The sequence below is a fragment of the Ascaphus truei genome, chromosome 2, assembly GCF_040206685.1.
Source record: "Ascaphus truei isolate aAscTru1 chromosome 2, aAscTru1.hap1, whole genome shotgun sequence".
Classification (NCBI taxonomy): domain Eukaryota; kingdom Metazoa; phylum Chordata; class Amphibia; order Anura; family Ascaphidae; genus Ascaphus; species Ascaphus truei.
Window position 1 is genome coordinate 173,584,252 of NC_134484.1, and position 26,076 is coordinate 173,610,327.

The window sequence follows — 26,076 nt, forward strand, 5'->3', positions numbered from 1 at the left end:
TTTTAAATGTTTTTATTCAGTTGAACAGGACTGCATGTGGGGGGGGGGGTAAAGACCAGAGCCCCCCTCACATCACTCCCAGCCCCCCTCCCCCCCCCCACATCTCACCCAGCCCCCCTCCCCCCCACATCTCACGCAGCCCCCTCACATTTCACGCAGCCCCCTCACATTTCACCCAGCCCCCTCACATTTCACCCAGCCCCCTCACATTTCACCCAGCCCCCTCACATCTCTCCCATCTCCCCTCAAATCTCTCCCTGACCCCCTCATATATCTCTCCCAGTCCTCCCATCCATGCCTACCTTGTCTGGTAGTAGAATCTCTTGAGTCAGAGCAGGAGCAGCACGGGGAGAGGAGCCGTGAGGTAGCAGCAGACAGGAAGTTCCGGGTCAGGCTGCTAGATGGCGCACCTCCCCTGCAGTCCTGCTCTGACAAGTAATTATGTTATGGGCTCATACTTTCAGCCCGGTGCCACATACCATCTCCGCGCAGCTTACCATCTTCCACCGCTGCATATCATCTCCCCCTGCCGCCTGTTAGGAAAGTTAGAAATCCCCCCCCCCCCCACCCCATCAGGGAGTCCCGGCAGCCCTGTTCGCCACAGTTTAACTGCCAATTCGCCACAAGTGGCGAATGGCGACAGAGTTGCCCACCCTGGGTTTAGTGAATCAACATTGTTCCCTGTTAAATCAATTCCCGTCTAGTTGAGCAAGCAATATGAGATAAAGTGTTTGTGATTTATGTGTAAGCACTGTGATGTGATTTGGGAGTCAGCCCTGTAAAGTGTTAATTGGATTAAGTGAACAATCAGGGATGGGGATGGGGATGGGGATGGGTTCTTAGCACGCCCTCTGACTGTTGTGGCACTAACTTAATTTGTGCTCTGATTGTCCAGTAGCCCTCTCCCATGCAATGGATAGCCACAGAAGGCTATATAAGGGGTGCTGCTGATCAGAGAATCAGATCTACCTTCAGAGAGCATCTGAGGGCAAGAGAGGCCAACAAAGACTGAGAGACACTCTGGGAAGGAGTGTGGAGATTCCCTCAGAGGTCCATCTGAGAGACAGAGACATTCTGTAAAGGAGGTTGAAACTTTACAGTGACCAGCTGGAGAGATATCTCAGAAGGGCTGCTGTGAGATCCTGGACGAGAAGCGGACAGGGCAAGTCTTCTTGAAGCAGGCCCCTGCACCTAGCGAGGCTAGAGTCTACTCCCCAGGCCCCCAGTTGGTATTGTATCTTTTTGTACATCTTTGTTTTGTCTGCTGGCGTGCCAGAATAAACCCCATTTTATTCAATAACTTTGTCCTGTCTGGTGCTAGTGATCCCGGTGGTTTTTGGTGTTAAAGTACTGGTCTCCCGTGACATGTACATTTTCTGTAAGTTGACCCAATGCTTCCATCTTCTATAACCATTCACTGCCAAATTGTGCTTTGCAAGCTACTATGGCAGGAAAGGGTTGTATTGTATGTCTCTATTTATATAGCACCAAAAGTGTACTCAGTGCTTCACAAAGAATACAGTACAGGGAATTCTAATACATTAAGTGCAGCAAAAACCAGACAATAGGAAAGGAAATCCCTGTCCCGAAGAGTTTACAATCTAAAAGATGTGATGGGAAACTTACAGAGACAGCAGGTGAGGGAATAAGTGCTGTAGATGGCACTGCTTGGTCACAATGGGTGGTAGGAGTGGGTGTGGGACAATAGCCAGAGGCTATTGGAATGCTTGATTTGTGGTTTTAAGGTTGGTCAGGATTAAATCAGGTTAAGGTAGAAAGTGATGGGTAACTTCAGCATACCATACTTTTTTGGGGTTCTGCTGTAATACATTGTAAATTGGGGTGAGATACCAGAATCAGAATTTCATGTAGGTCTTCATTGAGGTCTTAAAAGCTCGCAAACAACTGAATTTATGAAGTACTAATGTTGGTCCATTATAAGTTATCCCATATTCCAATAAACCCACACTTCTATGGGAACAGCAAATACAATTCTGCATGTCACAAAGTACAACAAGTAAAACAATGGTATTTCGTGCTTCACACACAAAATCCTTATTCTGGCATCTGAACCTCAGTAATGGATGAACAGGCCTGTTGTATATTGTTGTCTACACATCAGTGCTTGTGGTTCTACAGCACACCATTGCAAATGAAGAAATGTGACTCAAATTATTTCTAACACTATTATACATACCGGGGGAGGTAATGATGTTTCTAAATGCCTTCCAAGAAATGAAAGCAACCGTCTCCAGATAAGTCCACTTCCCAGAAACATTATTCCCGTAACCAACCAAAACACATGAAGATCCTAGAAATAAAGTGACAATTGCAAATCGGTACTAAAAAATGAGTATCTATTCTGCTTACCAATTGACATAATTAGGGATTCTGATTCTGTGCATGACACTACTGCTGAATAAACCCTTCAGTGTCAGAGTGGCATACAACTAATAGCAAATCAATACATTGGAAAAAAAAAAAGTAGAGAGAAAGGGAAGGTAGAAAAACCATACAAAAAGAAAAAGGAAGACAGAGCAAGTCGATGCAATTTCATAAATTTGTATTTGACCAAAAAGTCCATAACAAAAATATGTGAAGTTCAGACTCACAAAAAGGTACTATATATGATCTTACCTCTTCAAAGGAGGACTCCAAGTTCATACCAAATGCAACCCCTATAAGTCCAAAAAGGGAAAGTGAGAAGGTCCCCATGGTGAGCTGCAAGTTCAGCCTCATCATCACATTACGATGACTGAAACACAGACATGACAAGAGAGACATTATTTACTACAAGTATTGCCATTTTATTTTAGTTCCACCAGGTGTCTACAAAGAATAGCTCAATAGCCCCATGTGACACAAAAAGGATTTAAAAACATTGAGTTTTCTTTCATTTGCTGCAGAGAACACAATTGTTTTGAGAAAGTCTGCAACGTCTTGTATGACGCTGTTACTAGCAGTTTCAGGAAACTCCAAAGTAGCCCTGATAACTGTTCTTGTTCATATCCACTATAACAGAGTTTTGGGGTATGCTCAAATTGGTTTCTTTGTACTGTACTAATTTCTCCAAACATAAAACAAGAAGCAACCCATGCTCGACAACTAGATGACAAAAATATCACTACGATAACATGTACAATGGTGACATAAATGACATCTTAACTGGCCCACAAATACAGGAAAACGTATCCATTATACATGGGCATTGCATCACAATGGGCGTCATCACAATATGCCAGTCTTCTTATGGCATGCAAGATTCTATATCCTTTCGTTGCTCTGGATCACAGCATAATATAACATAGGATGCAGTATCTAACCCAATTTAACAAACGTTGCATTTGATGGACATAGGTCGCCTTTCATTTTAATCAATGATATAATATAACAAATAAACCTGGGCAAGAATAATAATACAATTTTTTTTTTTTTTTTTTTTTAACTCAAACTAACCCAATATAAAACTTTCAGTCATGCTATTTCTGTTTGATTTTGTGCATGCTAGAACAGTGTATAAGTTGCAACTAACCTGTCCAGGTTGATGAAGATGACACTTTCTGAATCATCAATCAGCACTCTTAGTTCCCTAGCTGCGTTGGCGAGGTCTTCTGCTTGTCTATAATAGTTCTCCAACAGCAGTTCCATTTCCTCTGCATGGTCTATCCTGGAAGTACTCTCCTCACTAGAAACAGCAGAAAATGGAGCTCAAACAATAAAATCTATCAAAAGTTCATCAAAAAACAAGCTCGAACTAAAATCCATTATCCCAATCTAAACCGAAATACCCACATATTCATTTCATAATTTGAAATGTACTTCAATCTTTGTTAACCAAGCAAGGCTTTTGAGGGATTTGCCATTTAGACCCATATTTATTAAGCAGTGCCATGCCATAACAGTTGGACTGTCAGGCTGACAATCCTCAGCACAGCTGAAAAAAAAAACAGAAGAAAAAACTCCACATGATTAACTGAACCGATTTATTTAGATAGCATACAATGGTGTATTTGTTCTCTAAACGTTCTACGACAAATCAGCAAGGCATGTCTTTCTATATAGTGAATAAAATAGTTTCTTGTAGTTGACATAAGCACGAAAACTAGGTTTGTGCAAATAGTGGATTAGATTGCACATTTACATGGCACATCTTAGTCCTCTTTAGCATGTCTTCCGCCGAGTGAACAGAGATTTTATGATAAATAGAACAAAACCCTTTACATTACAACATTGTTTGGCATAGAAGTACTGGTATTGCTAAAGAAGTGCGACGTCACGAGTGGTACGTTTGGTCTATAGTGTCACTTTTCTCCAATACCTGACAATATGTGAGATTGTGTCATGCAATTATACCACAGCTAGCGATCTCATTCTTCCAAAGCCAATAGAAATGCTTAACGTGTGGTTATGAGTAACTCAACAGATAGTGATATAACCTTATTTTATGGATTTAAAGTCTGTACGATCCCCTAGTGTTCTCTTTATTTACTTCTGTTACCTTTACCGGAAATCCGGTAACGTCATGCAAGATGTGGCATTCAGATATACAAAAACAAAGACGGGATTAAAAAAAAATAAAAAAATAATAATTAATATTACTGCAGCTGCACATTTAGGGAGAACAGTCTACTCCATATAAAAATGCAATCATTTTCACAATCAGAACGGATATTGTGTTCGTTGCGTATAGGATTGAAAGGTTGTTTGTGCATTTTAAAACCACCCTCTATGTGTAAGCAGCTTTTTATTGCATTGGAAATGTTATGCTTATGCTCCGAAAACTTGGGGTGCTTCGAACAAGAACAAAACAAATGTTAATGCAGCAGTAGCGCCCACTCTTTATAAACCCTACATAAATCAGAAGTGTGGGTTCCTCCTGAGCTGATCCACACTTGTATTTTAGGGGAGTGCTTGATTTACCCTTAGCCAACCCAGTCCTTATCAGAGAGACAATAAAGATAAGGTGTGGGGGAAATAGAGGGCCTCTGGCTGAACACGGTTATATCAGAAAAATAGGAGCATCCAGAGAATATCAAACCCCTCCCAAGTCTCAGTCCACCATATTTGCAAACTATCTTCAAAATATCGATTTAAAATACTTATAGGTGCCAAAATGTGGACACTTCTTCATTAACACATAATGTGTCAAGGCCGAAAGGGAATAGTCAATTAATCTGAAATGAGCTAGGTCACATGTATTGCATCTGATATTAAATAATTGGCATTAGATGAAAAAGCTTTCAAATACCCATTTTGAGAAGGTGCAAGAGGGTTGTTTAGATTTTGGCCAATTATTGTGCCGATACAAAATTACTTCCGCTTTTCTGTAATGTTTCCATAAGAAAACAAATCTAGCGTATTTCATGGGTGATTTGACCTCAATGAAAAACATAGGACAGATACTGTTATAGTGCTATTTTGCATTAAATGACAGCTGGGAGTTTAACCTCGGTATTAACCAAAGAGAAAAAAAAACATGCATTACAGATTATAACCGAGGTTTGAATAAAATGCCCTCCGGACATTGCTGTTCTTTTTAGCCCATTTTTGCAACCAAGCACAATGTTTAAATCAAATGAAGTGTCAGACACCTTGCAATCAACGGATATGAGAAACGATATTAATATCCATTATAATTTATACGATTGAGCAAAATGGCATAACTGCACTTTCAAGCCTTTAAAAAAAAAATGACATGTTAGTATAGGATAGTTCATTTGTATTAGCAATTATAGCGCAACACCTACAGCACTTGAGGATATGTCCACTTGGTTAGACATAACTCTTCAATTAATTCATCTTCATCAAGGATTTCTAGTATTGCTTCTTTGAAAACTTTAATATCGGTTTCCAATTCTGATAAACTGTGGAAAAACAGCATACATTATTGCCAACTTATGGGGGGGGGGGGGGGGAGAAGCAAAAGACAGATCAGTGATACAACATTTTAGGTTTTCATTGTGGTAGCCATCTAGTTGATAGATGTGACTATAATCAAAGACACAAACAAAATATTCTCCCCAGTACACTTTACTACAGGCATACCCCGCATTAACGTACGCAACGGGACTGGAGCATGTATGTAAAGCGAAAATGTACTTAAAGTGAAGCACTACCTTTTTCCACTTATCGATGCATGTACTGTACTGCAATCGTCATATACGTGCATAACTGATGTAAATAACGCATGTGTAACAGGCTCTATAGTCTTATAGCTTGCGCACAGCTTCGGTGCAGGTAGGGAGCCGGTATTGCTGTTCAGGACGTGCTGACAGGCGCAGGCGTGAGCTGCCGTTTGCCTATTGAGCGATATGTACTTACTCGCGAGTGTACTTAAAGTGAGTGTCCTTAAACCGGGGTATGCCTGTATACCACAGTTACACTGTGCAGTACAGTAGATCGTTATTTTTCCCAGAGCACTACAATAAAAATAATCTGTCATTATTTCAAGTAACCACATTTATAATGAACAGCTGAGAAGATGGTTCCCAACCCTCAATTTCAGAATTCTCTGCTGATGTTTATTCGGATTCTTGTTTTCCCTCTTCTAAAACTAGAGCTCTTCAGGGAAAGCCATACAGAATCAAACATTTGTGGACCAATTCATGATATAGCCCCTTTTGTATCTTTGTTGATAGTTTGTGTAGCTTATCTAAATATGTTTTACAACTACTTCTGATGTGCCAGCTGCAAAAATAGCCCAACACTTAACCTGGAAGCCATGGAAAGCCAAAAGGGTCATTTCTATCAACACTACTAATTACACAACAGCCATAAAATGGGCAAAGGACCAAGCAGTACTTCTCATCTTGTCCCTTTTTGCGTCATAGTATCAAGGTCTTTCCTCCAATTCCTGCAACCAAAAGCACTAACAACTAACACAATTCTGGGGACTGCAACATTAAACTGCACATAAGTCAGTATATATTCTACGCTCAATGTCAATTAACACCAACCGTGCAAGAAGTGCACAAAATTAGTTCATTTCACACACGTAACAAAGATTCACTCTGTAACAAAGATTTAAAAAGCTCCCACTCACAAGTCAGACTTGCCTTTTTCCATTTTGCAGCAAAATGTGCAATTTGCTCCTATCTATTGACAGGAGTTTGGGGTCCACCAAAGATTCCAAGGTTTCCAGGATATGAGGCTGCAAAAATTGGTGTCTCCCCTCAAGAGTGCTGATCTAGAGGACAACATTACCCTTCATAAGCATTAACACAGTCAAAAAGTCAGTTTAGGACGACAGAAACTGTCATCATTTAATACATTATCATCTTTTTAAAGGGACAATCCTGCTTACAACAAAATGTATTAATGCAAGTGATTTGTTTAGGGGTTTTATTCTATTATTGCCATTTCCTCTGGCTATTCCCTTTTGTGTGATGTCACGTCTGTTATGCAAGTGCTTGTACAACCACTGTCCCCTCATCTTTATTGGCTCTCATAAAGAAAGAAGGATAAGGGCAAAGAAAACAACCATTAAAAGCCACATAAAAAAAATACAATTTGTAATTAGTTTCCAGAGAAACAAAAACATTTGCATTTAGTATGGTTAAATTAGTTTAAGGAAGCCAATTAACTTGTTTACGAAACGTTATTTTTTTGTCCTCCTATGGGGAATTGCACATTTCAGGCAGCAGTTTGTATTGACAGGGAATGTATCACTTGAAGATAACATCCCCCAATCTGTTATAACATAACATATATACACTTTTCCAGCTATCCAAAGTTCCTTATTGTTAGAGAAAATTCTAAGAATGTATTCCCAACGTAGACTGTTGTAAGAACGGCCATCTTCATATTGTGTGATACCCACCCAGCTTAATGTTAGCAAATACTATATTACAGAGGTGGTTACATGATATGACAGATCAGCAATCTGGATCAGTATGTGAAGGAGCTTACAAGGTTCTCTTACCAAGCTGGGCAAACTTTACAAAGTTTAAAGTATGCAAACAAAGAGAAGAAGGACCCCAATATGAGATCACTCAGTAGAAGTATATAAACGAGAGAAGACACTGGTTATTGGATGTGCACAAAAAGTCTTACTTATATGGTCGAATGATGTATTAAATGAATTAAAATAATTTTATTCTGAGCTATGCTCAAAGTTAAAATATATGATACACACACACGCCCTTACAAATTGGGACACAAAGCCCAAATGGAAAAAATCTCAATTTGTAAGGACTAGTTGTGTGTGTTTGTCCTCGTTTATTTTAACTTTGAGCATAGCTCAGAATAAAATTATTTTAATATATAACTAAGACTTTTTGTGCACATCCAGTAACCAGTGTCTCCTCTCGTTTATATACTTCTATGAGTGCTCTCATATTGGAGTCCTTCTCTCTTTGCATTCATGATTACCCCAGATTGCAGCACCGTATCCTGTTTGTATAGAGCAGTAGCGAGGGTCCTTCCTTATCCCCGGTTTAAAGTATGCAGTTATATTTCAGTTTGTTCATTTATAGGAGAAGGGATAACAAAATGAAAAAAAAAATTTTCATCTGCAATTAGTACAAACAACTTGGTCACAAGCAATAAGTAAATAATAATGAACTGTTTAAAGCAGCAATCTCCCTCCCGTTTAGTTTTTTAATATTCGGACCGGCGGGCCGTAGAAGCTGAACTGCGCTATTCTTGGCTCCGGGCAAATCGCCTATTACCCAAATATTTACCTTTTTGTATATGCAGGCAAAACAACAGTAAATCCAAAAACGGTTTGACGACCACCCAGGTAAAAGCTTCCATGTCCTGCTCTGATGGCAATCCAGCTTCATATTGGCCCGTGGACAGGAAGCTTAGATGGTGGCCATCTCATTTTTTAAAAAGCGACCAGGAATACAAGCACATAAAAAAATAAATCTCAGGAACCAAAAGGTTCATCTGAACTAAAAACAGCACAATTGCAAAGATGTAAATAAGCGTAACGGGGGATGGGAAGTTAAATACTGCTATAAGCGTATAAAATCCCTTACTGGTAATAATGGTATGCATGTACATAGACACTCACCCTGTGCTGTAGAATTGCCTCTAAAGCTCTGAACTCAAAAGGCAAGGAATACGTGACTAGTTGTCCTTCTCCTGCTAGTTGAGGCGCAAGTTCTCTGAACAACCACTGCTCCAGGCTGAGATTACGATAATCCATTATCAGAAGATACTCTGGGGTTATAACAGCTTTTAAGAACTGTGATACAAAAGGAAGGGATACATTTTTACAACAAAGGTTCAGACAATAGAGAGGTTACATTGCTTTGGAGACACTCAACTTCATTAATATTTGTAGATATGTACAGTTATGAAATGACAAAAAAAAATTTGAAAAAGGTGTGCGCGCCCCTATGCTTCCTGCCACAAGCAACATGACTGTTTCAGGCCCCCAAGGTGGAGCTTCCTTCCCTTTACCCTATAATATCATACATCCGACTGCTGATTGGCTCGCAAAGTGGGCATTGCCCGATTACACCACTTTTTTTGGGGGGAAAAGTCGCATTATAAAATCGGGCAAAACCGGTATAAATGGGAGCCCAGTTACTATAACCGGCTAGCACAGTCAGAGTCCGAGGAGTGTTAGGAGTGAGTCTCGGTGACCAGAGAACCTCATGAATTGTATCTGGCGTGTTAGAAAATACATCTGTCTCTCCTGCAAGAGAGTCAATTTGGAGTGCTGAGATTTGCAGTATCCAGGTTCCCCTGGATGGGATCCAAGCGACTTGGGACAACCCAGTTTCGGCAGGTGGTGGTCCCCGACAAAGTAGAGTAGCCAGGAGGCTACTAGCCACACTGACGACTGTCATCTGGCCTGAAGAACTCTAGTGGTTCAGGACTGGAATTTGGGCTCTGTAGGAGCCAACCCAAACGGAATGAAGTGCCCAGAATTGCCAAGCTTCAGCTGCATCATGGAAGAAAGTGACTAGCCCCATTTTGTATTTCCCCAATTTATATCAGTGTTGGAGTACTGTATTTATTGTTGCTGTACCTTCTTATAAATAAAAAAAAAGTATTAGCTCCCTGTGTCTGGCTAGTGGAGACCTGTGTCCCGGGGAAGCTTCTCCCAAGAGAAAGGCTGGGGATATCGAAGGATTGCGCCTACCCTACAGGCTCTGGTGGCAGTGAAGTGACCAGCTTGGTCACGTCTCAGGGACCTCAGGCAGCCAGCCCAACGCTGTTACGTGACAGAATTAAAATACCAAAAACCTTCTTCAGGGAATATAATTTTTTTTTAAAAATGTATTCTTTATATAATATATGTAATAAAAAAAATAAACCACTCATCTCCAACTTTCCACAGAAAATAATTATTTTTCTCATCTTGGACTACAAATTATCTACTATGAAAATGTTATAAGAAAAAAAATACTAAATATGGAATATTTTGCCTATTTTGTCCCCTGAAGAATGTTGTGAGTATTGAGCTGACCTATATTTTCTTGTATGTATTTGTGCTGAGGTTTCTAGCTTCCCTTATCTTTCTTTTGTGCAGTTTTTTGTATATTGTGTATTTATACACACTATTCCAGTTTTCTATCGAGTATTTAAATATTATCCATTTGTCTTTTACATTCTCAATTGTCTTGCAATGGAAACACATTTAAATCTTACTGAAAAAGTAGAACTACCTCCATTCTTAAAATGATCCTCTTGTTTCTAGAGTTGATGCTCATCAGGTGCTGAAATCTTAAGTCTCGTGCTTGAAGACCTAACTCCTGATACAATTCTGTCTTTTTTCTTTCTGAAAAAATAAACCAATAAAAAAAAAAAAAAAAGTTTAACACTTTATTTAACTAATATATTATTTCTCAGTATAGACTTTGTAAAAGAATGTCTGCGCAGCATACTGTAACAGAAGGGACAATACAATTGTACTTGTAGGAGATAGAAATGCAATACAAAAAGCCATGGACTTCTGGGACTTATTTATTCCCTACAAGTAAGCCAAGGCTCAAAAACACATCGACACTGAAAAACAAATGCATGCTGTGGCACTTACCAAATGACATCATGTTTCCTGCTTTGTCAAATTTCATCTGCAAAACAACAAAATGCTATTTAAAAAATATATATTTTTTTATTTACGAACCACCAAGGACATATTTCAGGCAAGATAATGCACTGCCTATTTATGATGCAACTCTAAGACAGGGCTTCTGTCAGAGAAGCAGCAAAAATAAAAACATACACATCTCAAGCTTTGGTAACACTACATCATTGTTTCATTGAAAGGGATTAGTATAGTAAGGTAAAAGTACACACTTTTAATAAATGCAATTTAAAAAATAAATAAATTTAAAAAAAAGGAGAGAGAGACAGAGAGACAGAGAGAGAGACAGAGAGAGAGACAGAGAGAGAGACAGAGAGAGAGACAGAGAGAGAGACAGAGAGAGAGACAGAGAGAGAGACAGAGAGAGAGACAGAGAGAGAGACAGAGACAGAGAGAGAGAGAGAGAGAGACAGAGAGAGAGAGACAGAGAGAGAGAGACAGAGAGAGAGAGAGAGACAGAGAGATCTTTTTTTTTTTTTTTTTTTTTTAATTCAGTGGTGTCTAAAAGCACGCAAGCCTAGAGGGACTTAAAAATCAATGTATCAGTTAACATTCTTATGTGTCCCATCAGTGTATAAGAATTACATTTAATTATTAGGGGGATTTTGCTATAGTAATTACCAATGAGAAAGCCTTTTCCTTCTGCCTGTAAAACTCAATATGGCACACGAAGTTAGATTCATCACATCAACCTCCATGAATACAAATACAAAAATAGACATAAACCTGGCGCATGTGATATAAATGTGAAGTGATATTAAAGTCCAAAGTTAAAGGATATACAGACTGTAAGTCCCAATCCTGAAAGGTCAGCTGATGATAGATGGTTTCAAAATCACAGTTCACAAAATGTAAAGCATACAGTCCTCTTCACGTTGTATGTTCAACCTGCAGATGTGTGACATTAAGCAGAGAAACAGGACATTGCGCAGTATATTTGATTGCCAATGTTGCACTTAATTTCTAAGCTCAATGGATTGCCTACTTACTAGAAGTAGATGAAATACATGCAGGGGAGAGAATCTGTGCTTGGAGCCTTCTGTGTCCTGGTCGCCTTCGGTAAATCACGAACCCCTCGTGGTGTCCTCCGCTACCGTGGATGTTTAGGAAGGTCTCCCTTTCAGGAACGTAGTCTCCTGGATCAGTCTTAGGGTCCCTGCGGTCTTTTATTCTCCAGTGGGGATAAAAGAGGGCAAAGGATTGCGCAGAAATAAAAACTTTTATTGGACGCCTACCTAAAACAGTTAAAATACTCACAAAAGTCGGTGAGTGTAAAATCAAAGAAGTGCCCAACCCAGCACACCCAAAAAGCTGCACTCTGTCTCTGAATGTCCGCCTCGGTGCCGCGCCGGAATCTCGCGAGGTACACGCGGCACCGAGGCGGACATTCAGAGACAGAGTGCAGCTTTTTGGGTGTGCTGGGTTGGGCACTTCTTTGATTTTACACTCACCGACTTTTGTGAGTATTTTAACTGTTTTAGGTAGGCGTCCAATAAAAGTTTTTATTTCTGCGCAATCCTTTGCCCTCTTTTATCCCCACTGGAGAATAAAAGACCGCAGGGACCCTAAGACTGATCCAGGAGACTACGTTCCTGAAAGGGAGACCTTCCTAAACATCCACGGTAGCGGAGGACACCACGAGGGGTTCGTGATTTACCGAAGGCGACCAGGACACAGAAGGCTCCAAGCACAGATTCTCTCCCCTGCATGTATTTCATCTACTTCTAGTAAGTAGGCAATCCATTGAGCTTAGAAATTAAGTGCAACATTGGCAATCAAATATACTGCGCAATGTCCTGTTTCTCTGCTTAATGTCACACATCTGCAGGTTGAACATACAACGTGAAGAGGACTGTATGCTTTACATTTTGTGAACTGTGATTTTGAAACCATCTATCATCAGCTGACCTTTCAGGATTGGGACTTACAGTCTGTATATCCTTTAACTTTGGACTTTAATATCACTTCACATTTATATCACATGCGCCAGGTTTATGTCTATTTTTGTATTTGTATTCATGTGTAGAGGTTTGTTTTGGGATATTCCTCAGTACAGGCATACCCCGCATTAACGTACCCAATGGGACCGGAGCATGTATGTAAAGCGAAAATATACTTAAAGTGAAGCACTACCTTTTCCCCACTTATCGAGCATGTACTGTACTGCAATCGTCATATACGTGCATAACTGATGTAAATAACGCATTTGTAACAGGCTCTATAGTCTCCCCGCTTGCGCACATTTTCAGTACAGGCTGTGAGCCGGTATTGCTGTTCAGGATGTGCTGACAGGCGCATGCGCGAGCTGCCGTTTGCCTATTGGGCGATATGTCCTTACTCGCGAGTGTACTTAAAGTGAGTGTCCTTAAACCGGGGTATGCCTGTAGATCACCAGGCTGCTTTTTTTTTTTTTTTTTTTTTTTTTGTGCACTGCACTGTTTAATTCATTTGTGCACTGCACAGTCACATTTAGGTATAGCGCTTGTCACAGTATATTTTGTATTTTTATTAACATCAACCTCCATGGATGGCAGAGGGTTAAAATGGATGAAGAATATCAGGATTTTAACTCTTCCCAATAGTCTTAAATGGACTAGGGGACATACACTGAATACATAGAACAAACAGTAAGTACGTTTTCACTCTGCACACAATCAACCTCTGGAACTCACCATCACTGGAGGTTGTGACGGAAAACAGTGTTAATAATCTTTACAAGAAGACTCATCTATATATTGAGCAGAAGTCTGTAAATGCCTAGGCGCATGGACATATAAGGGGGCAGGTGACCAATGACCCCACCAAGAAGCTACCAGTACTTTGGGAAACAGCATACTTGCCTAGATGGACCATTTGGCCTGACCCAGTTTTGGCAGTTCTTATGTAGCGATTAAAAAATACTTATACAAGGCACATCAGAAGCATGTACAGAAGTAGATGTCCGAGTGGTCTGGTAACGGCATATACAAGCTGATGCTGACTCCAGAGTCTAAAAAAAACTAAGGAAACCCAAGACACAGAAAAGGTTACTTCTGGCCACTGACACTAAAGACTTGAAAGGCATTACCCAGCCTTTTACTTATTCTATACCCATAACTAATGGTGCTCACACATGGGTGCATGTGAATGAAATCTGACTTCCTTATCATTGCAGTGAACAATATGTGGGTGTGGAAAAAACAAGACAAACCACATTTCATTCAAAAGCCGTGCTAGCAATAAAAATGAAGAACCAAATTCGGCCTGAATATGCTTGCACAGAGTAATTTTTAGGCAACAAAACTTTCAAGTTATGAAACATATCACAGGCATTATTAATTCAGTTTGGTCCTATTTAGAACATCGTATTTAACTTGCATCAACATTTGCTCTCGGTGGTGGTAATGTGATGTATACAGGGGATGTTATATGTGTGGTTATAGGAAGATTATGAAACTTATCCAAGTATGATAGATTCTGCTATAACAGATGAAGCTAGCACACTGGGGTTTTATGGAAGTCAATGCCCTTCATGATACAAAGACATAATTACAGCTACTTACCACAGCAAATACAGGAGCAACACTGGCCAACGTGGCTTGCGATGCATCAGTGGACGCAGGTCGATATAACTCGCCTAGAAGACAACGTCAATATAACCTATACAGTGTCTGCTTAATATATTTTTATTAACTCATCAGTTCAAACAGTAGTCAGATTCTTTTGTTGATGCAATAGCTAGAAATGTCATTGTGGTTTGAGAGATGTGTACACACACACACACGTTACTTTAACCGTTTTGTTATTGCCACAGTTTAAAACACCAGTATTGTCCAACATGCCCTTTTGCCAAAACGAAGGAGGCCTTAAACTAGTGGTATAACTTGGTGTTTCTGATGTCGCGACCCCGCAGCATAATTTGACGCTGCATCGTCAGAAGCCGTCGGAGACAAGGTAAGGGAACTTAAGAGGCCTCATGTGTTTCCCTGGCATTTAATTTAAATGCTTTGGGGAAGAGCGCAGGGCCTCTGTAAGCACCCCCCCCCCCCCCCCGCTCTATTGTATCAGCACTTTACAGTTATACTTCACTCAACAGTGAAGCAAGAAAAAATAAATAAAAAACCAAGTACACAGATGGGTAAGCAGAAAGTAATTTGCCCAGCATCACACAGAAAAGGCTCGAGTCATAAATTGCTCACTGTCATAAAAGGATTCAGTACGACCTACAGTAGAATGAAAGCGAATGACTGTATTTGGTTAGATCAGGTGACCGGCACCATAAAAAGAAAAATGTAGAAGTATTAAAAAAACCTTTAAAAAAAATAAAATATGTACGCGACAATTAAATGCTTAACTTTGGTAACAATCACAAGACACGCTGAATATCAAAATGTATTAACTTTTATAAAGGAAATTTTTTATTTTATTTAAATGTATGGGGAATTTAAACTTTCTGAGAAAGCCACCAACTAAGATATTACTGATGTATCTTGTCTATAAAAGGAAAGAAGTGCAGGTTCCAAAAAAACTGATGCAAGCAAAACACCAATGATAAAATTAAATAATTGGTGGGGCTATCCATTATTTATCAAACTGGGTAATGAATAATGAAATTAACTCCAGACTGGTAGGGTCAGAGTTTAACTTTCTGCCCTTTAAAGTAAAAAAATAAAATCAAACTACGAAGCCTCCAGTCAGAGTTCGGAGCAGGGGAACCTGGTTCAATTCCCGGTGTGTCGGCTCATTTGTGACCTTGGGCAAGTCACTTTATCTCCCTGTGCCTCAGGCACAAAAAAATAGATTGTAAGCTTCACGGGGCAGGGACTTGTGCCTGCAAAATGTCTCTGTAAAGCGCTACGTAAAACTAGCAGCGCTATACAAGAACATGCTATTATTATTTATTATGTAGCCCGGGTCCCCCTGTTCCCCCACCTCCTGGCGCGGGTGCGTTAGGTAGTGGAGGCTGGAGAGAGTGATGGGTCCGGTGCGTCTGGCGAGTGCGCGAGTGGCCCGCGGCTGTTGAGGCAAGCGCATCGCTGGAGGTTCCCGGCGGCTCTCGGTAAAGGGTGTCGCCATCTTGTTCTTGATTGCGCATGCGCGAGACCTAGCGCATGCGCAGTGGCACTACAGTCCGGCGGCAAAAAGATAGAGGGCTAAGTGAGGACTACAGCCCCCAGGATGCACAGGGGCAAGGAGCACATGGTGCACAACAACCAATGGGGCTTGCAGCTTTTCCCCTGCTTGCTATTGATACATTTGGCGAGCTGCAAGTCACGCCAGTGGGAGCTGGGACACGGACAGGAGGTATGTGCAGGTGTCTATGGCATCTGCACTTGGCCAGTGACCCCCTGTTAGGCCCCGACTCCCCTCAGCTTGTGGTTGCTGCAGGGACGGGCCCAGTAGATAGGGACACTACCTCTGTAGCATAAGCGTGAGGAACTCAGCCAGGACGCGGCTGCTACCTGGCTTGTGATCTGGGACCAGATCATCCCTCTATCCATACAGACATTCTTCATGGTGGTACCATCCACGCGGGACCCACCGTAGAGGCGGCTACGAGACATCCCTGGATCAGTGGATCCTCATCATATTCCGCCATACCCGGGTGCTGGAGCGCCTGGCCAGGTACAACAAGTGCACCAACTTACACATCAGCTCCTGTGGGCAGCGCTGACCTACACATTTGGGTGGGATTGCCGCCCAAGGGCCCCTCAGTACTTTGGAGGACTATATCACTAGGTAGGGTCAAGGTGTTGGTGGGTACAGCGAGTGAACGGTTGTGTGTGTGTCTGTGTGTGTGAGAGAATATATATATATATATATATATATATATATTATATATTTTAGTGTAGTAAAACAGTTATACTTAAAGTGTGTTTTGTTGCATGGGGTTCCTGTGACGGGGTCATTCCACATAGTACAATCCCATACAAGTGGAGGCGCTACTGATCATCGACTCAGGTACACCCCAGGTTCCCAGCAACGGAGGCTCAGGCACCGCATCGCACTGACACACACACCCTCCCAGGGGGTGGGGTAAAGTGCGCTACATGTATATACTATTTACATCACTTGGGGCTACAGCCTATGCTGTATTCAATCATCTTTTATTTATAAAATGTTTACAAGGAAGTAATACATTGAGAGTTACCTCATTTTCAAGTATGTCCTGGGCACAGCATTATGACAAATACATGGTTACAAATACATAGTTACATAAGTGAACAGGGTATACATTATATACAAGACATTTTCCTACCAGACTGATGTTACACTACTTATATCAACTTATTCATGTTTACAAAGCAACATGATTCAAGTCTCCCTTGCATCCAGCAGGTTAAAATGACTTTTCAAGTTCCAGACATCTATTCAAGTTCCTCCTGTGCATGGAGTTTATACTATGCGCGTTGTTTCAGTGCAATCACATCTCATCCCTCCCTGTAAGCAGAGCCCTCTGCATCTTCACTCACCCCAGCAGGGTAGCCTCCCTGACCCCCACACAGCAGGCCTGGAAGTCCCGGTCATCCATCTCTCCTTACCCCCTGGTTCAGCCAGGGGGTACCCACCACAGCCTCGGACTCCCACCGCCCGGCTCAGCAGAGAGCACAGCGCTCGGCCGGTCCCCAGCCTGCGCAGCACGCAGGACACCTCCATGGAAGGACAACGAGGAGACAGCTGCAACGAGACCCTTCCGGGGACCCGTAGCACTTTAACTTCTCCACCGAACACCACACAACTCCACGTGGGTGCGCACCGGCTGGGAACACGCAGGAGCTGCTTGTAGTGACGTACGGCGCGCTAGAATGTGGGAAGATGTTTTTTGTTTTTTTTTTTTCAAATCTTTATTGAAGAAAAACTAAACAAACATAAGAAATAGGAACCCCAATAGTTGTATAATATGAGCATTGCACATGTTACACAGATATATCACTAACAGGTTAGTTATAACATGAATGGTTTTGAACAATTTAATTATTTGGTGTGATCCATAATCTCTCTAAAGAGGTTTATTAAGTAGTTGATTTCGGTTTGGGAATGACATTTAGCAAGCAAATCCATGTTGATTATGTAACTGTTTATCATAGGTAAAGAAACCACATATCACGTAATTTAATCTTAATTCAATAGTACTATATAACCTTTTCGGTTACTTGAAAATGCAGGGGTATCAATCCAAATCATCTTCACAGGACACCTACAAACATGTTCAATATGCTTAATTTCTAAATCACATAAACTGCACACTTCCATGTATTTATTGTGGCTGTACATGGTTGGTTAATGTTTGTGATGTACTGCATTTGTTCCCCTGGAGGAATAGGGATTCTTGTTTTTATTTTGGACATGCAACTTTATTTATAACTAGCTGATATACCCGGTGTTGCCCGGGATGTAATTTGCCCGCAGTGACTGGGTTGGTTGGAGGCATTGACTGGGTAGGTGGGTTGGAGGCATTGACTGGGTAGGTGGGAGGGAGGGAAGCAGTGACATTGGCAGTGGAGGGGGGGATTCTGGTTTATATCGGGGAGAGATGGAAGGGGGGGGGGGGAGAGATGGAAGGGGGGGGGGGAGAGATGGAAGGGGGGGGGGGGGGAGAGATGGAAGGGGGGGGGGGGGAGTTGTGTGAGGACACTTTTCCCACTGTAGTTCTGCCGGGAAGAGATGCTGCTGGGCAGTCCAAAGTTGTAAGATATTTGAGGTGGTGCGCATCGTCCAAGAGTTCCACGTGGGGGAGCTCCCCGGAGGATCTCCCCACCTCCGTTTGTGGCTCTTCTAGGGACCGCAGCTCTGGGGCCGGCGTGAGGATCACTGGGTCGTCTGGTCTATTCCGGGGAGGCCGCTGTTTCCATTGATCTCCGGGCTAGCTGGGGGCGGGCCACCAGGCGGAGTGGTCCGGAAAGGGATGCAAACTGGATCAACGCAACCCGTTGCCTGAGCTCCGGTGAGTGGGGACCTGTGGGATGGGGGGGGGGGGGGATCCGGGAGACGGGGACAGGAAAAAAGTGGTAGAGTGGACCGGGGAGCTGGCGGGCAGGAACAGCGGAGGCGAGGGTAGGTGGGTCCAAGGAAGCAGGGTGGCACTGGGGTCAGGGGGGAAGGGGGTCAGGTGCCTGGGGGGAGGGGGAACGAGAGTGCCTGTCTGGCGGGCTGTGGCAGGAGGCGCGCTGGCGCTTCCCCTCTGTCCCATGTTGGGAGCGGGGGACCGAGACTGGTGGTCTATGTGGCGGGCTGTGGCAGGAGGCGCGTTGGCGCTTCCCCTCCGTCCACGTTGGAAGTGGGGGGAGGGGGGGCGAGAGTGCCGGTCTGTCTGGCGGGCCGAGTGTGCCAGTGGAGTAGGTGTGGTCAGCGAACTACGCAGGCCAATGAGAGCCGAGCAGGGGCGGGCGGCCCGACGGACCAATCAGATTGGCCAGAGGCGGACTGACAGACCGACGGACCAATCTGATTGCCCAGAGACACAGCAAACATACAACGTTTTGAGTTTTATAGATCTAGATTCCACATTCTGAGCCCAAATATGGCATTTGTGGATATTTAAATTTTTGCCATCATTTTATATGTAATCATAAAATAAAAGATTACTACGTGTTATATTGCAATGGTATATATTTTATACATTGTGGAATGTTGATAGATTATTAAAAAAAAATCTCATATTTCTGGTAATAATGATATCCCAATACTGTTAATATAGTATGTGTGGCTATCCCATACTCGGTGCAGATTAAATCTGTTGTGTGAAACATAAAGGGTTAATCTAGACCTATTTGAGGGCCCCTACCTGGAGGAGTCTAGAAAGTTTTAGCAAGAAACTAAATATGAAAAGGTACAGTACACAAAAGGGTCACATCCAATCAGCAACAACAAAATACAGGGGAAGATACATTAAAAAAAAATCCTACAATTTACAGTACACAGAAGAGTATCTGGGCAGGGGTTATATGTCCGTGAGTTTGGAAGGAGTCCTTGAGTCCATGCATAGTTGCAAGATCCGGATGATTAGGGAGAGACTTACCACGAGTTGAATGGTGTCTCCAAGTGAATCTACTGACAAGCTGCCTGGGCTGGCCCTTTAAACATTTCTTTCCCTATTCAGTCCTACAGTCATGTGAAATAAAAAGTACTGTGTACACCCTCTTTGAATTACATGGCTTTACATATCAGGAGACAATAACAATCATCTGTTACTTAGCAGGTCTTAAAATTAGGTAAATACAACCTCAGATGAACAACCTCTAGATTTGTGTCTCCATTTTGGCTTTATTTTTGTTAAATAAATCATGACACTGTGTAATATGTCATGTGTTGTTGTTCATCTGAGGTTGTATTTACCTAATTTTAAGACCTGCTAAGGAACAGGTGATTGTTATTATGTCCTGATATGTAAAACCATGGAATTCAAAGAGGGTGTACTTTCTTTTTCACATGACTGTACATGCAAATACTCCATTATATGAACACAATTAAAAAAAAATATAAAGAATCTAAATCCTTTTGAAACGGTGCTTGTTTTGCTGGGTGCAGGTGGACAATATAAAGTATATCGTATATCTATAAATCACTGATGGAAATCAATATTGAATCTAAGCCAGGTTTTGTACTAGCATGGGAAAAGGAGCTGGGTAGAGAATACTCTACACTCGAATGGACACAAATGTGGATCAACGCCAGTTCTTCCTCTATATCAACGAATATTTTAGAAAATACATATAAGATAATGTATAGATAGTATTATACACCACAACAACTGAAAGAATGCCATCCAGGGATTTCCAATAAATGCTGGAGAAGTTGTGGGAACAATGCTTCATATTTGGTGGGAGTGTAAGAAAATAAAGCGATTCTGGGATATTGTAGGCGGACGCTCACAGAGGTATGCAAGGGAGTCTGTTTATAGTGAAATTAAATAAGCCTTTTATTGCGCCTGTTTCCTTAATATCAGGAAACCATCCAAACAAGGGGTAAACAAAGCTTCTATTCACTTGGGAGTATTTCTAGTGAAATACTATGCAGTTCACAACTCCCTTAGATAAGCATGTCTCCCCTCCCAAACATATAGCATGAAATAAACAGATATAAGAAGTCTCATAAATGAAAGTCTTATCTGTTCCTTGTGGTTTGGAGGAAAAATCTTCTCTGTCCCTGGTTCAGCTCCCTTTTCCTCAGGGTGTGTCAGAGTTCAGGTTAAGAAGTTTCCCCTGTGTCTTGAAAGCAGCTCTGCTGTTTCTTCTGGCAGAGCCAAGGGCAATCTCTGCTCTGTCTCCAAGTTCAGCTCAGGTGTGAGCTATGGAGTCTCTCTTCCTGTCTCAAAAGACAAGCTTTTCTAAGCAATCTAATCAGGCAGGTGGTGTTTGTTAATTGACTACCAGCAGTTAACCACCACACTGCTGGATTAGAGGCACATTACCTGAACAGGGATAACTCCCCTGTTACAGATATGATACTAGAACAGATTTTCAATATTACCAAGATCAGAATACCAAATGACCCGAGTATCATATTGTTCAATGGAGAAAGGGTCAAAGAACATAGAATTAGGAAATCACAATTAATACACATGCTAAATGCAGCAAGATGTGCTATTGCTGCCAATTGGAAAAAGCTAGAGGCACCCACCATAGATCAATGGGACTCGAGACTGTGGGAGGTCATGAAAATTGAACATCTATCATATATAACCGCTGACACAAGGTTACAATTTGAACTCTGGTTACCATGGACAGAGTACATTTATAATAGGACCCTATGAGAAGAGTAGAAAGAGAAAATAACTGCCATAGTAGGAATACTAAGGATAATTTTGATTAACAATTTTGGGTTTGGCTTGTTTTTAATTTTCAAATTTTAATTTTATGTTATGTCATGTTGTTTTTGTTCTGTGGCTGTCTAATTATTTTTTATTATTAATATTAGTATTACTGTATGATGTTATTGTATATTCTATATTTTATTATATAACTCAGATTTTATACTGTATTATATAATTTATTGTTTAGTGTTATTACACAAAGGAAGTGATGTTGAATTCTAACATTGCTCTCTGTATTGTTTTGAGACTATGTAGAATCCTCCCGAAGGGGGTGTTAGCGCTGCACAGCCGAAATGAAGGACTTGCTGGAGACTGATGATAGGATTATAGAAAAACTTTATTGCACATAGTGCAAGCAGATCCTCTTGACGCGTTTCTGCCTAGTTGGCCTTTGTCAAAAGAGTGATCTGCCTGCATGAAAAACACATACACTGGCGACACACTTTATTCGAGCTCGGCTAGTCCCACGAATTCGGGTATACCCGGGTGTATTGAGGTTTGTGACTGTTTTCTGCCCGAGTGCATTGAGGTATTTTCCAGGCAGGGATTGAAGCATTTTATTCCTGCTGGCTGCAATACTGCACAGTATATATATATATACTGCATAACAATTCATGAATTTATGCCATCTGGTAGACACGCGAAGCATTGCAGCCTATTAAATCCTAATCATTATCATTTAACAGATCAGCCGCCCGTCAGCCAGGCATGAACCCAGGCTGGGAAGGCAAACGCAACGGGGCTTGTCAGAGGTGAGGAGCGGCGCATTCCAGGTATCTGCCACGTACATACTGGGTATTTGCTCGAATAAAGTGTGTCGGTGCAGTACATATAGGGTGTGTGAATGACCACACCTGTCCCTATTATCCAATTCGACAGGCCACAGGTGTCACCACTCCACAATATGAAAGATAATATAAGAGATAAATAGAACATGTTAAAAGAAATGACCAAAATACCCTTATATCAAGCAATACATGGCATATATAAACGACCCATGTTGCCTGAAAAAGATAATATATTCTTTAAGTATGGTGATACAAATATATATATATTGGTCATGATTAAAAACAAAAACATATTTAAAAAAAGAGAAATATGTGTTAATACATGAAATCACACAGTGTGCCTTAATCTTGCAGTAAATCCATAATGTTATTCTAGTAATATACCCGACTGTATGGATAGAGGTATTTAGGGAAACAATGTGACTTATAAATGACAATTGTAGATATTGAATATTGCCCAAGGGACCATTGAATGTATTTGGTATCATACATATATAATTGTATTCAATAAAACGAAAAAGAAAAAAGAAAAATAAGCAGAAGAAAAAAAGGCCAGGGGAGGATACAAAAGTGTCAACTAAAGTTGATACATATATGTATGGCTAGATACATTAGTCATGTAAAAAGTGTTTCAGTTCCCATTCCACATTTAAACCATAAGGCTGCAATGTGTTCAGAGAAAAGATCCATGACATTTCTTTTTTATTTAAACGATTTAACCTATCCCCTCCTCTCACATGACTGAAAACATGTTCAGCACCAAAAAATTTAAAGTTTTTTAACCCACCCTGGGGACAATGTGAAAAATGTTTAGCCACTGGATGGAATAAATCTCGTTTGTTAATTAGCCGAATATGTTCTGAGATTCTGATGTATAGTGATCTAATGGTCCTACCCACATATTTATAATTACACCCACATGTGATCACGTACACAACATGAGTTGTTTGACAGTTGATAAATGTATTTATCCTGTATTTGCTGTTTGGAAACAATGTGTGTATCCTTTTTGTGGGAGATGCGTATTTACAATATTTACAAAAACCGCAACTGTAAAATCCTTTAGGGATGTTTCCCATGTTAGATTGTTTTGATTGAAACATACTTCTAGAGATAGATGTGGCTAACGTGTTGGCCTTCCTAAATGCAAATTTAGGTCCTGTTTTAGTAAACAATTCTAGGTCCTTATCCAATTTAAGTATATTCCAATGTTTTGAAATTATTTGTCTAATTTGTGACGCTTGTTTGCTGTATTTTGTTATAAATAGTGGATTATCATTAAATCCCCATTTATTGCGTTTGTTAATTTTGTCACTCTTTTTGTGACTCAACAGTTGAGCTCGGTCCATAGAATCTGCAATCATGAAGGCCATATCTACATTTTCTTGTGTATATCCTCTTGATAGGAATTTGGACCCTAATGTTTTTGAGTGTTTCAAAAATGTTTCTTTCAAACCAAGACTAATGTATCTAGCCATACATATATGTATCAACTTTAGTTGACACTTTTGTATCCTCCCCTGGCCTTTTTTTCTTCTGCTTATTTTTCTTTTTTCTTTTTCGTTTTATTGAATACAATTATATATGTATGATACCAAATACATTCAATGGTCCCTTGGGCAATATTCAATATCTACAATTGTCATTTATAAGTCACATTGTTTCCCTAAATACCTCTATCCATACAGTCGGGTATATTACTAGAATAACATTATGGATTTACTGCAAGATTAAGGCACACTGTGTGATTTCATGTATTAACACATATTTCTCTTTTTTTAAATATGTTTTTGTTTTTAATCATGACCAATATATATATATATTTGTATCACCATACTTAAAGAATATATTATCTTTTTCAGGCAACATGGGTCGTTTATATATAATGCCATGTATTGCTTGATATAAGGGTATTTTGGTCATTTCTTTTAACATGTTCTATTTATCTCTTATATTATCTTTCATATTGTGGAGTGGTGACACCTGTGGCCTGTCGAATTGGATAATAGGGACAGGTGTGGTCATTCACACACCCTATATGTATGTGTTTTTCATGCAGGCAGATCACTCTTTTGACAAAGGCCAACTAGGCAGAAACGCGTCAAGAGGATCTGCTTGCACTATGTGCAATAAAGTTTTTCTATAATCCTATCATCAGTCTCCAGCAAGTCCTTCATTTCGGCTGTGCAGCGCTAACACCCCCTTCGGGAGGATTCTACATGCTCCACAGATTGCAGCTAGCACGCCGACTTGCTGATATAGTTGATATCCAGCTGCTCCTGTTCCCTGTCCGGAAGTCTCGTCGCGGCCGCTGGTCACGTGACCGCCCACCGCGAGCAAGCGGGTGAGGGTTGGCGGTGAAGACATCATACATCCACCGTGGCGGTGAGGCGCTACACTTATTCATCAAGTGCAACCATAGCAGTTCCTGTATTGGATCGGGGAGTCTCGCCGCGGCCGCCGGTCACGTGACCACCCACCGCTAGCCAGCGGGTAGAGGGTAGGCGGCAGGTATGCAGCTCATTATCCGTGGCGGTGGAGTTCCACAATTTTATTCGACTTACTACGCGCAATGACAGGTCGGTCAAACAGGAGCAGCCTCATCACTTAAAGAAGATTCAACTAAAGGTACTGCATCGTTTACCCCATTAACCTTTGAATTCACAATAGGTCTCCTTATCTCAACTATTTGGTGCTTATGGCAAGCCTGTTGCTGGAGGAGACATTACATAAGGTTATATTCATTCATGTGGGGTTATAACAGAGTACCATATTTATTGATTTCATGTATACAGGACTTTGTTTTTTCTGAGCGTCTGAGGGGTTAATCCGTGATTCACCCGTGGTTCACATTTGTTTTGAGACTAGGATAATTACAGGTTTGTGTAATGCTTATATAGAATGTAGAATTGTAGATATGATTTCTGTTTGTGTTGTACTGTATATGTTAATTGTTATAAAACTGTGGACTACAAATAAAGAATTTACACAAAAAACAATACCCAGTCGCTCTTATCCCGGCTCTGAATGATCAAGTTCAGGATGTGTCCTAGTTCTCTGTAATGTTTGCTCACCACAAACAGAAGACACGAGGTGCAGCTGCATTTCCATTACACCAAAAAGACCAAAGAAATCCTCAAGAGCGACACCCAGGGAGCCCCCGCTCCAAAAGTCAAGAAACAGTATAGCAGGGAGGAGGAGGCTCCGCCCAAGTCACCTTCCACCAAGGTCCGATCATCCGGAAGAGCCTCCCCCACGTGCAAGAGTCGGTCTGATCTCTGTGACCTCATCTGATACAGCTGCAGGCAGAAGGGCCATTTCTCCAGGGAATGCCCAGAGAAGGATGAACAAGAGAAAAAACGCGCACCCGCAGCTCTTCAAAGTGTACCACGGAGCCTAGCTCCGCACCCGGATGTGCCGCGCCTCCCTCGCGCGCGGCGCACACAAGTGAC

General features: G+C 41.3%; 1 protein-coding gene across 2 annotated transcripts in view; it reads right to left on the bottom strand.

Moving 5' to 3' along the window:
* The window catches only part of MRS2 (magnesium transporter MRS2), a 77,049-nt gene that overhangs the window by 6,654 nt on the left and 44,319 nt on the right, over positions 1–26,076 (bottom strand). The window contains exons 1-10 of one of the 2 annotated variants that reach the window (XM_075585588.1): positions 17,497–17,804; positions 14,587–14,660; positions 10,994–11,030; positions 10,623–10,735; positions 9,017–9,190; positions 7,056–7,186; positions 5,748–5,864; positions 3,533–3,685; positions 2,638–2,755; positions 2,198–2,311 (exon numbers count right to left, since the gene is read on the bottom strand). In XM_075585588.1, coding sequence (XP_075441703.1) covers positions 2,198–2,311; positions 2,638–2,755; positions 3,533–3,685; positions 5,748–5,864; positions 7,056–7,186; positions 9,017–9,190; positions 10,623–10,735; positions 10,994–11,030; positions 14,587–14,660; positions 17,497–17,680 — 1,215 coding nt within the window. In that variant the 5' untranslated portion in view covers positions 17,681–17,804. Of the gene's footprint in view, positions 1–2,197; positions 2,312–2,637; positions 2,756–3,532; positions 3,686–5,747; positions 5,865–7,055; positions 7,187–9,016; positions 9,191–10,622; positions 10,736–10,993; positions 11,031–14,586; positions 14,661–17,496; positions 17,805–26,076 lie in introns of those variants that run through there. The other variant, XM_075585589.1, reaches the window with a different exon arrangement.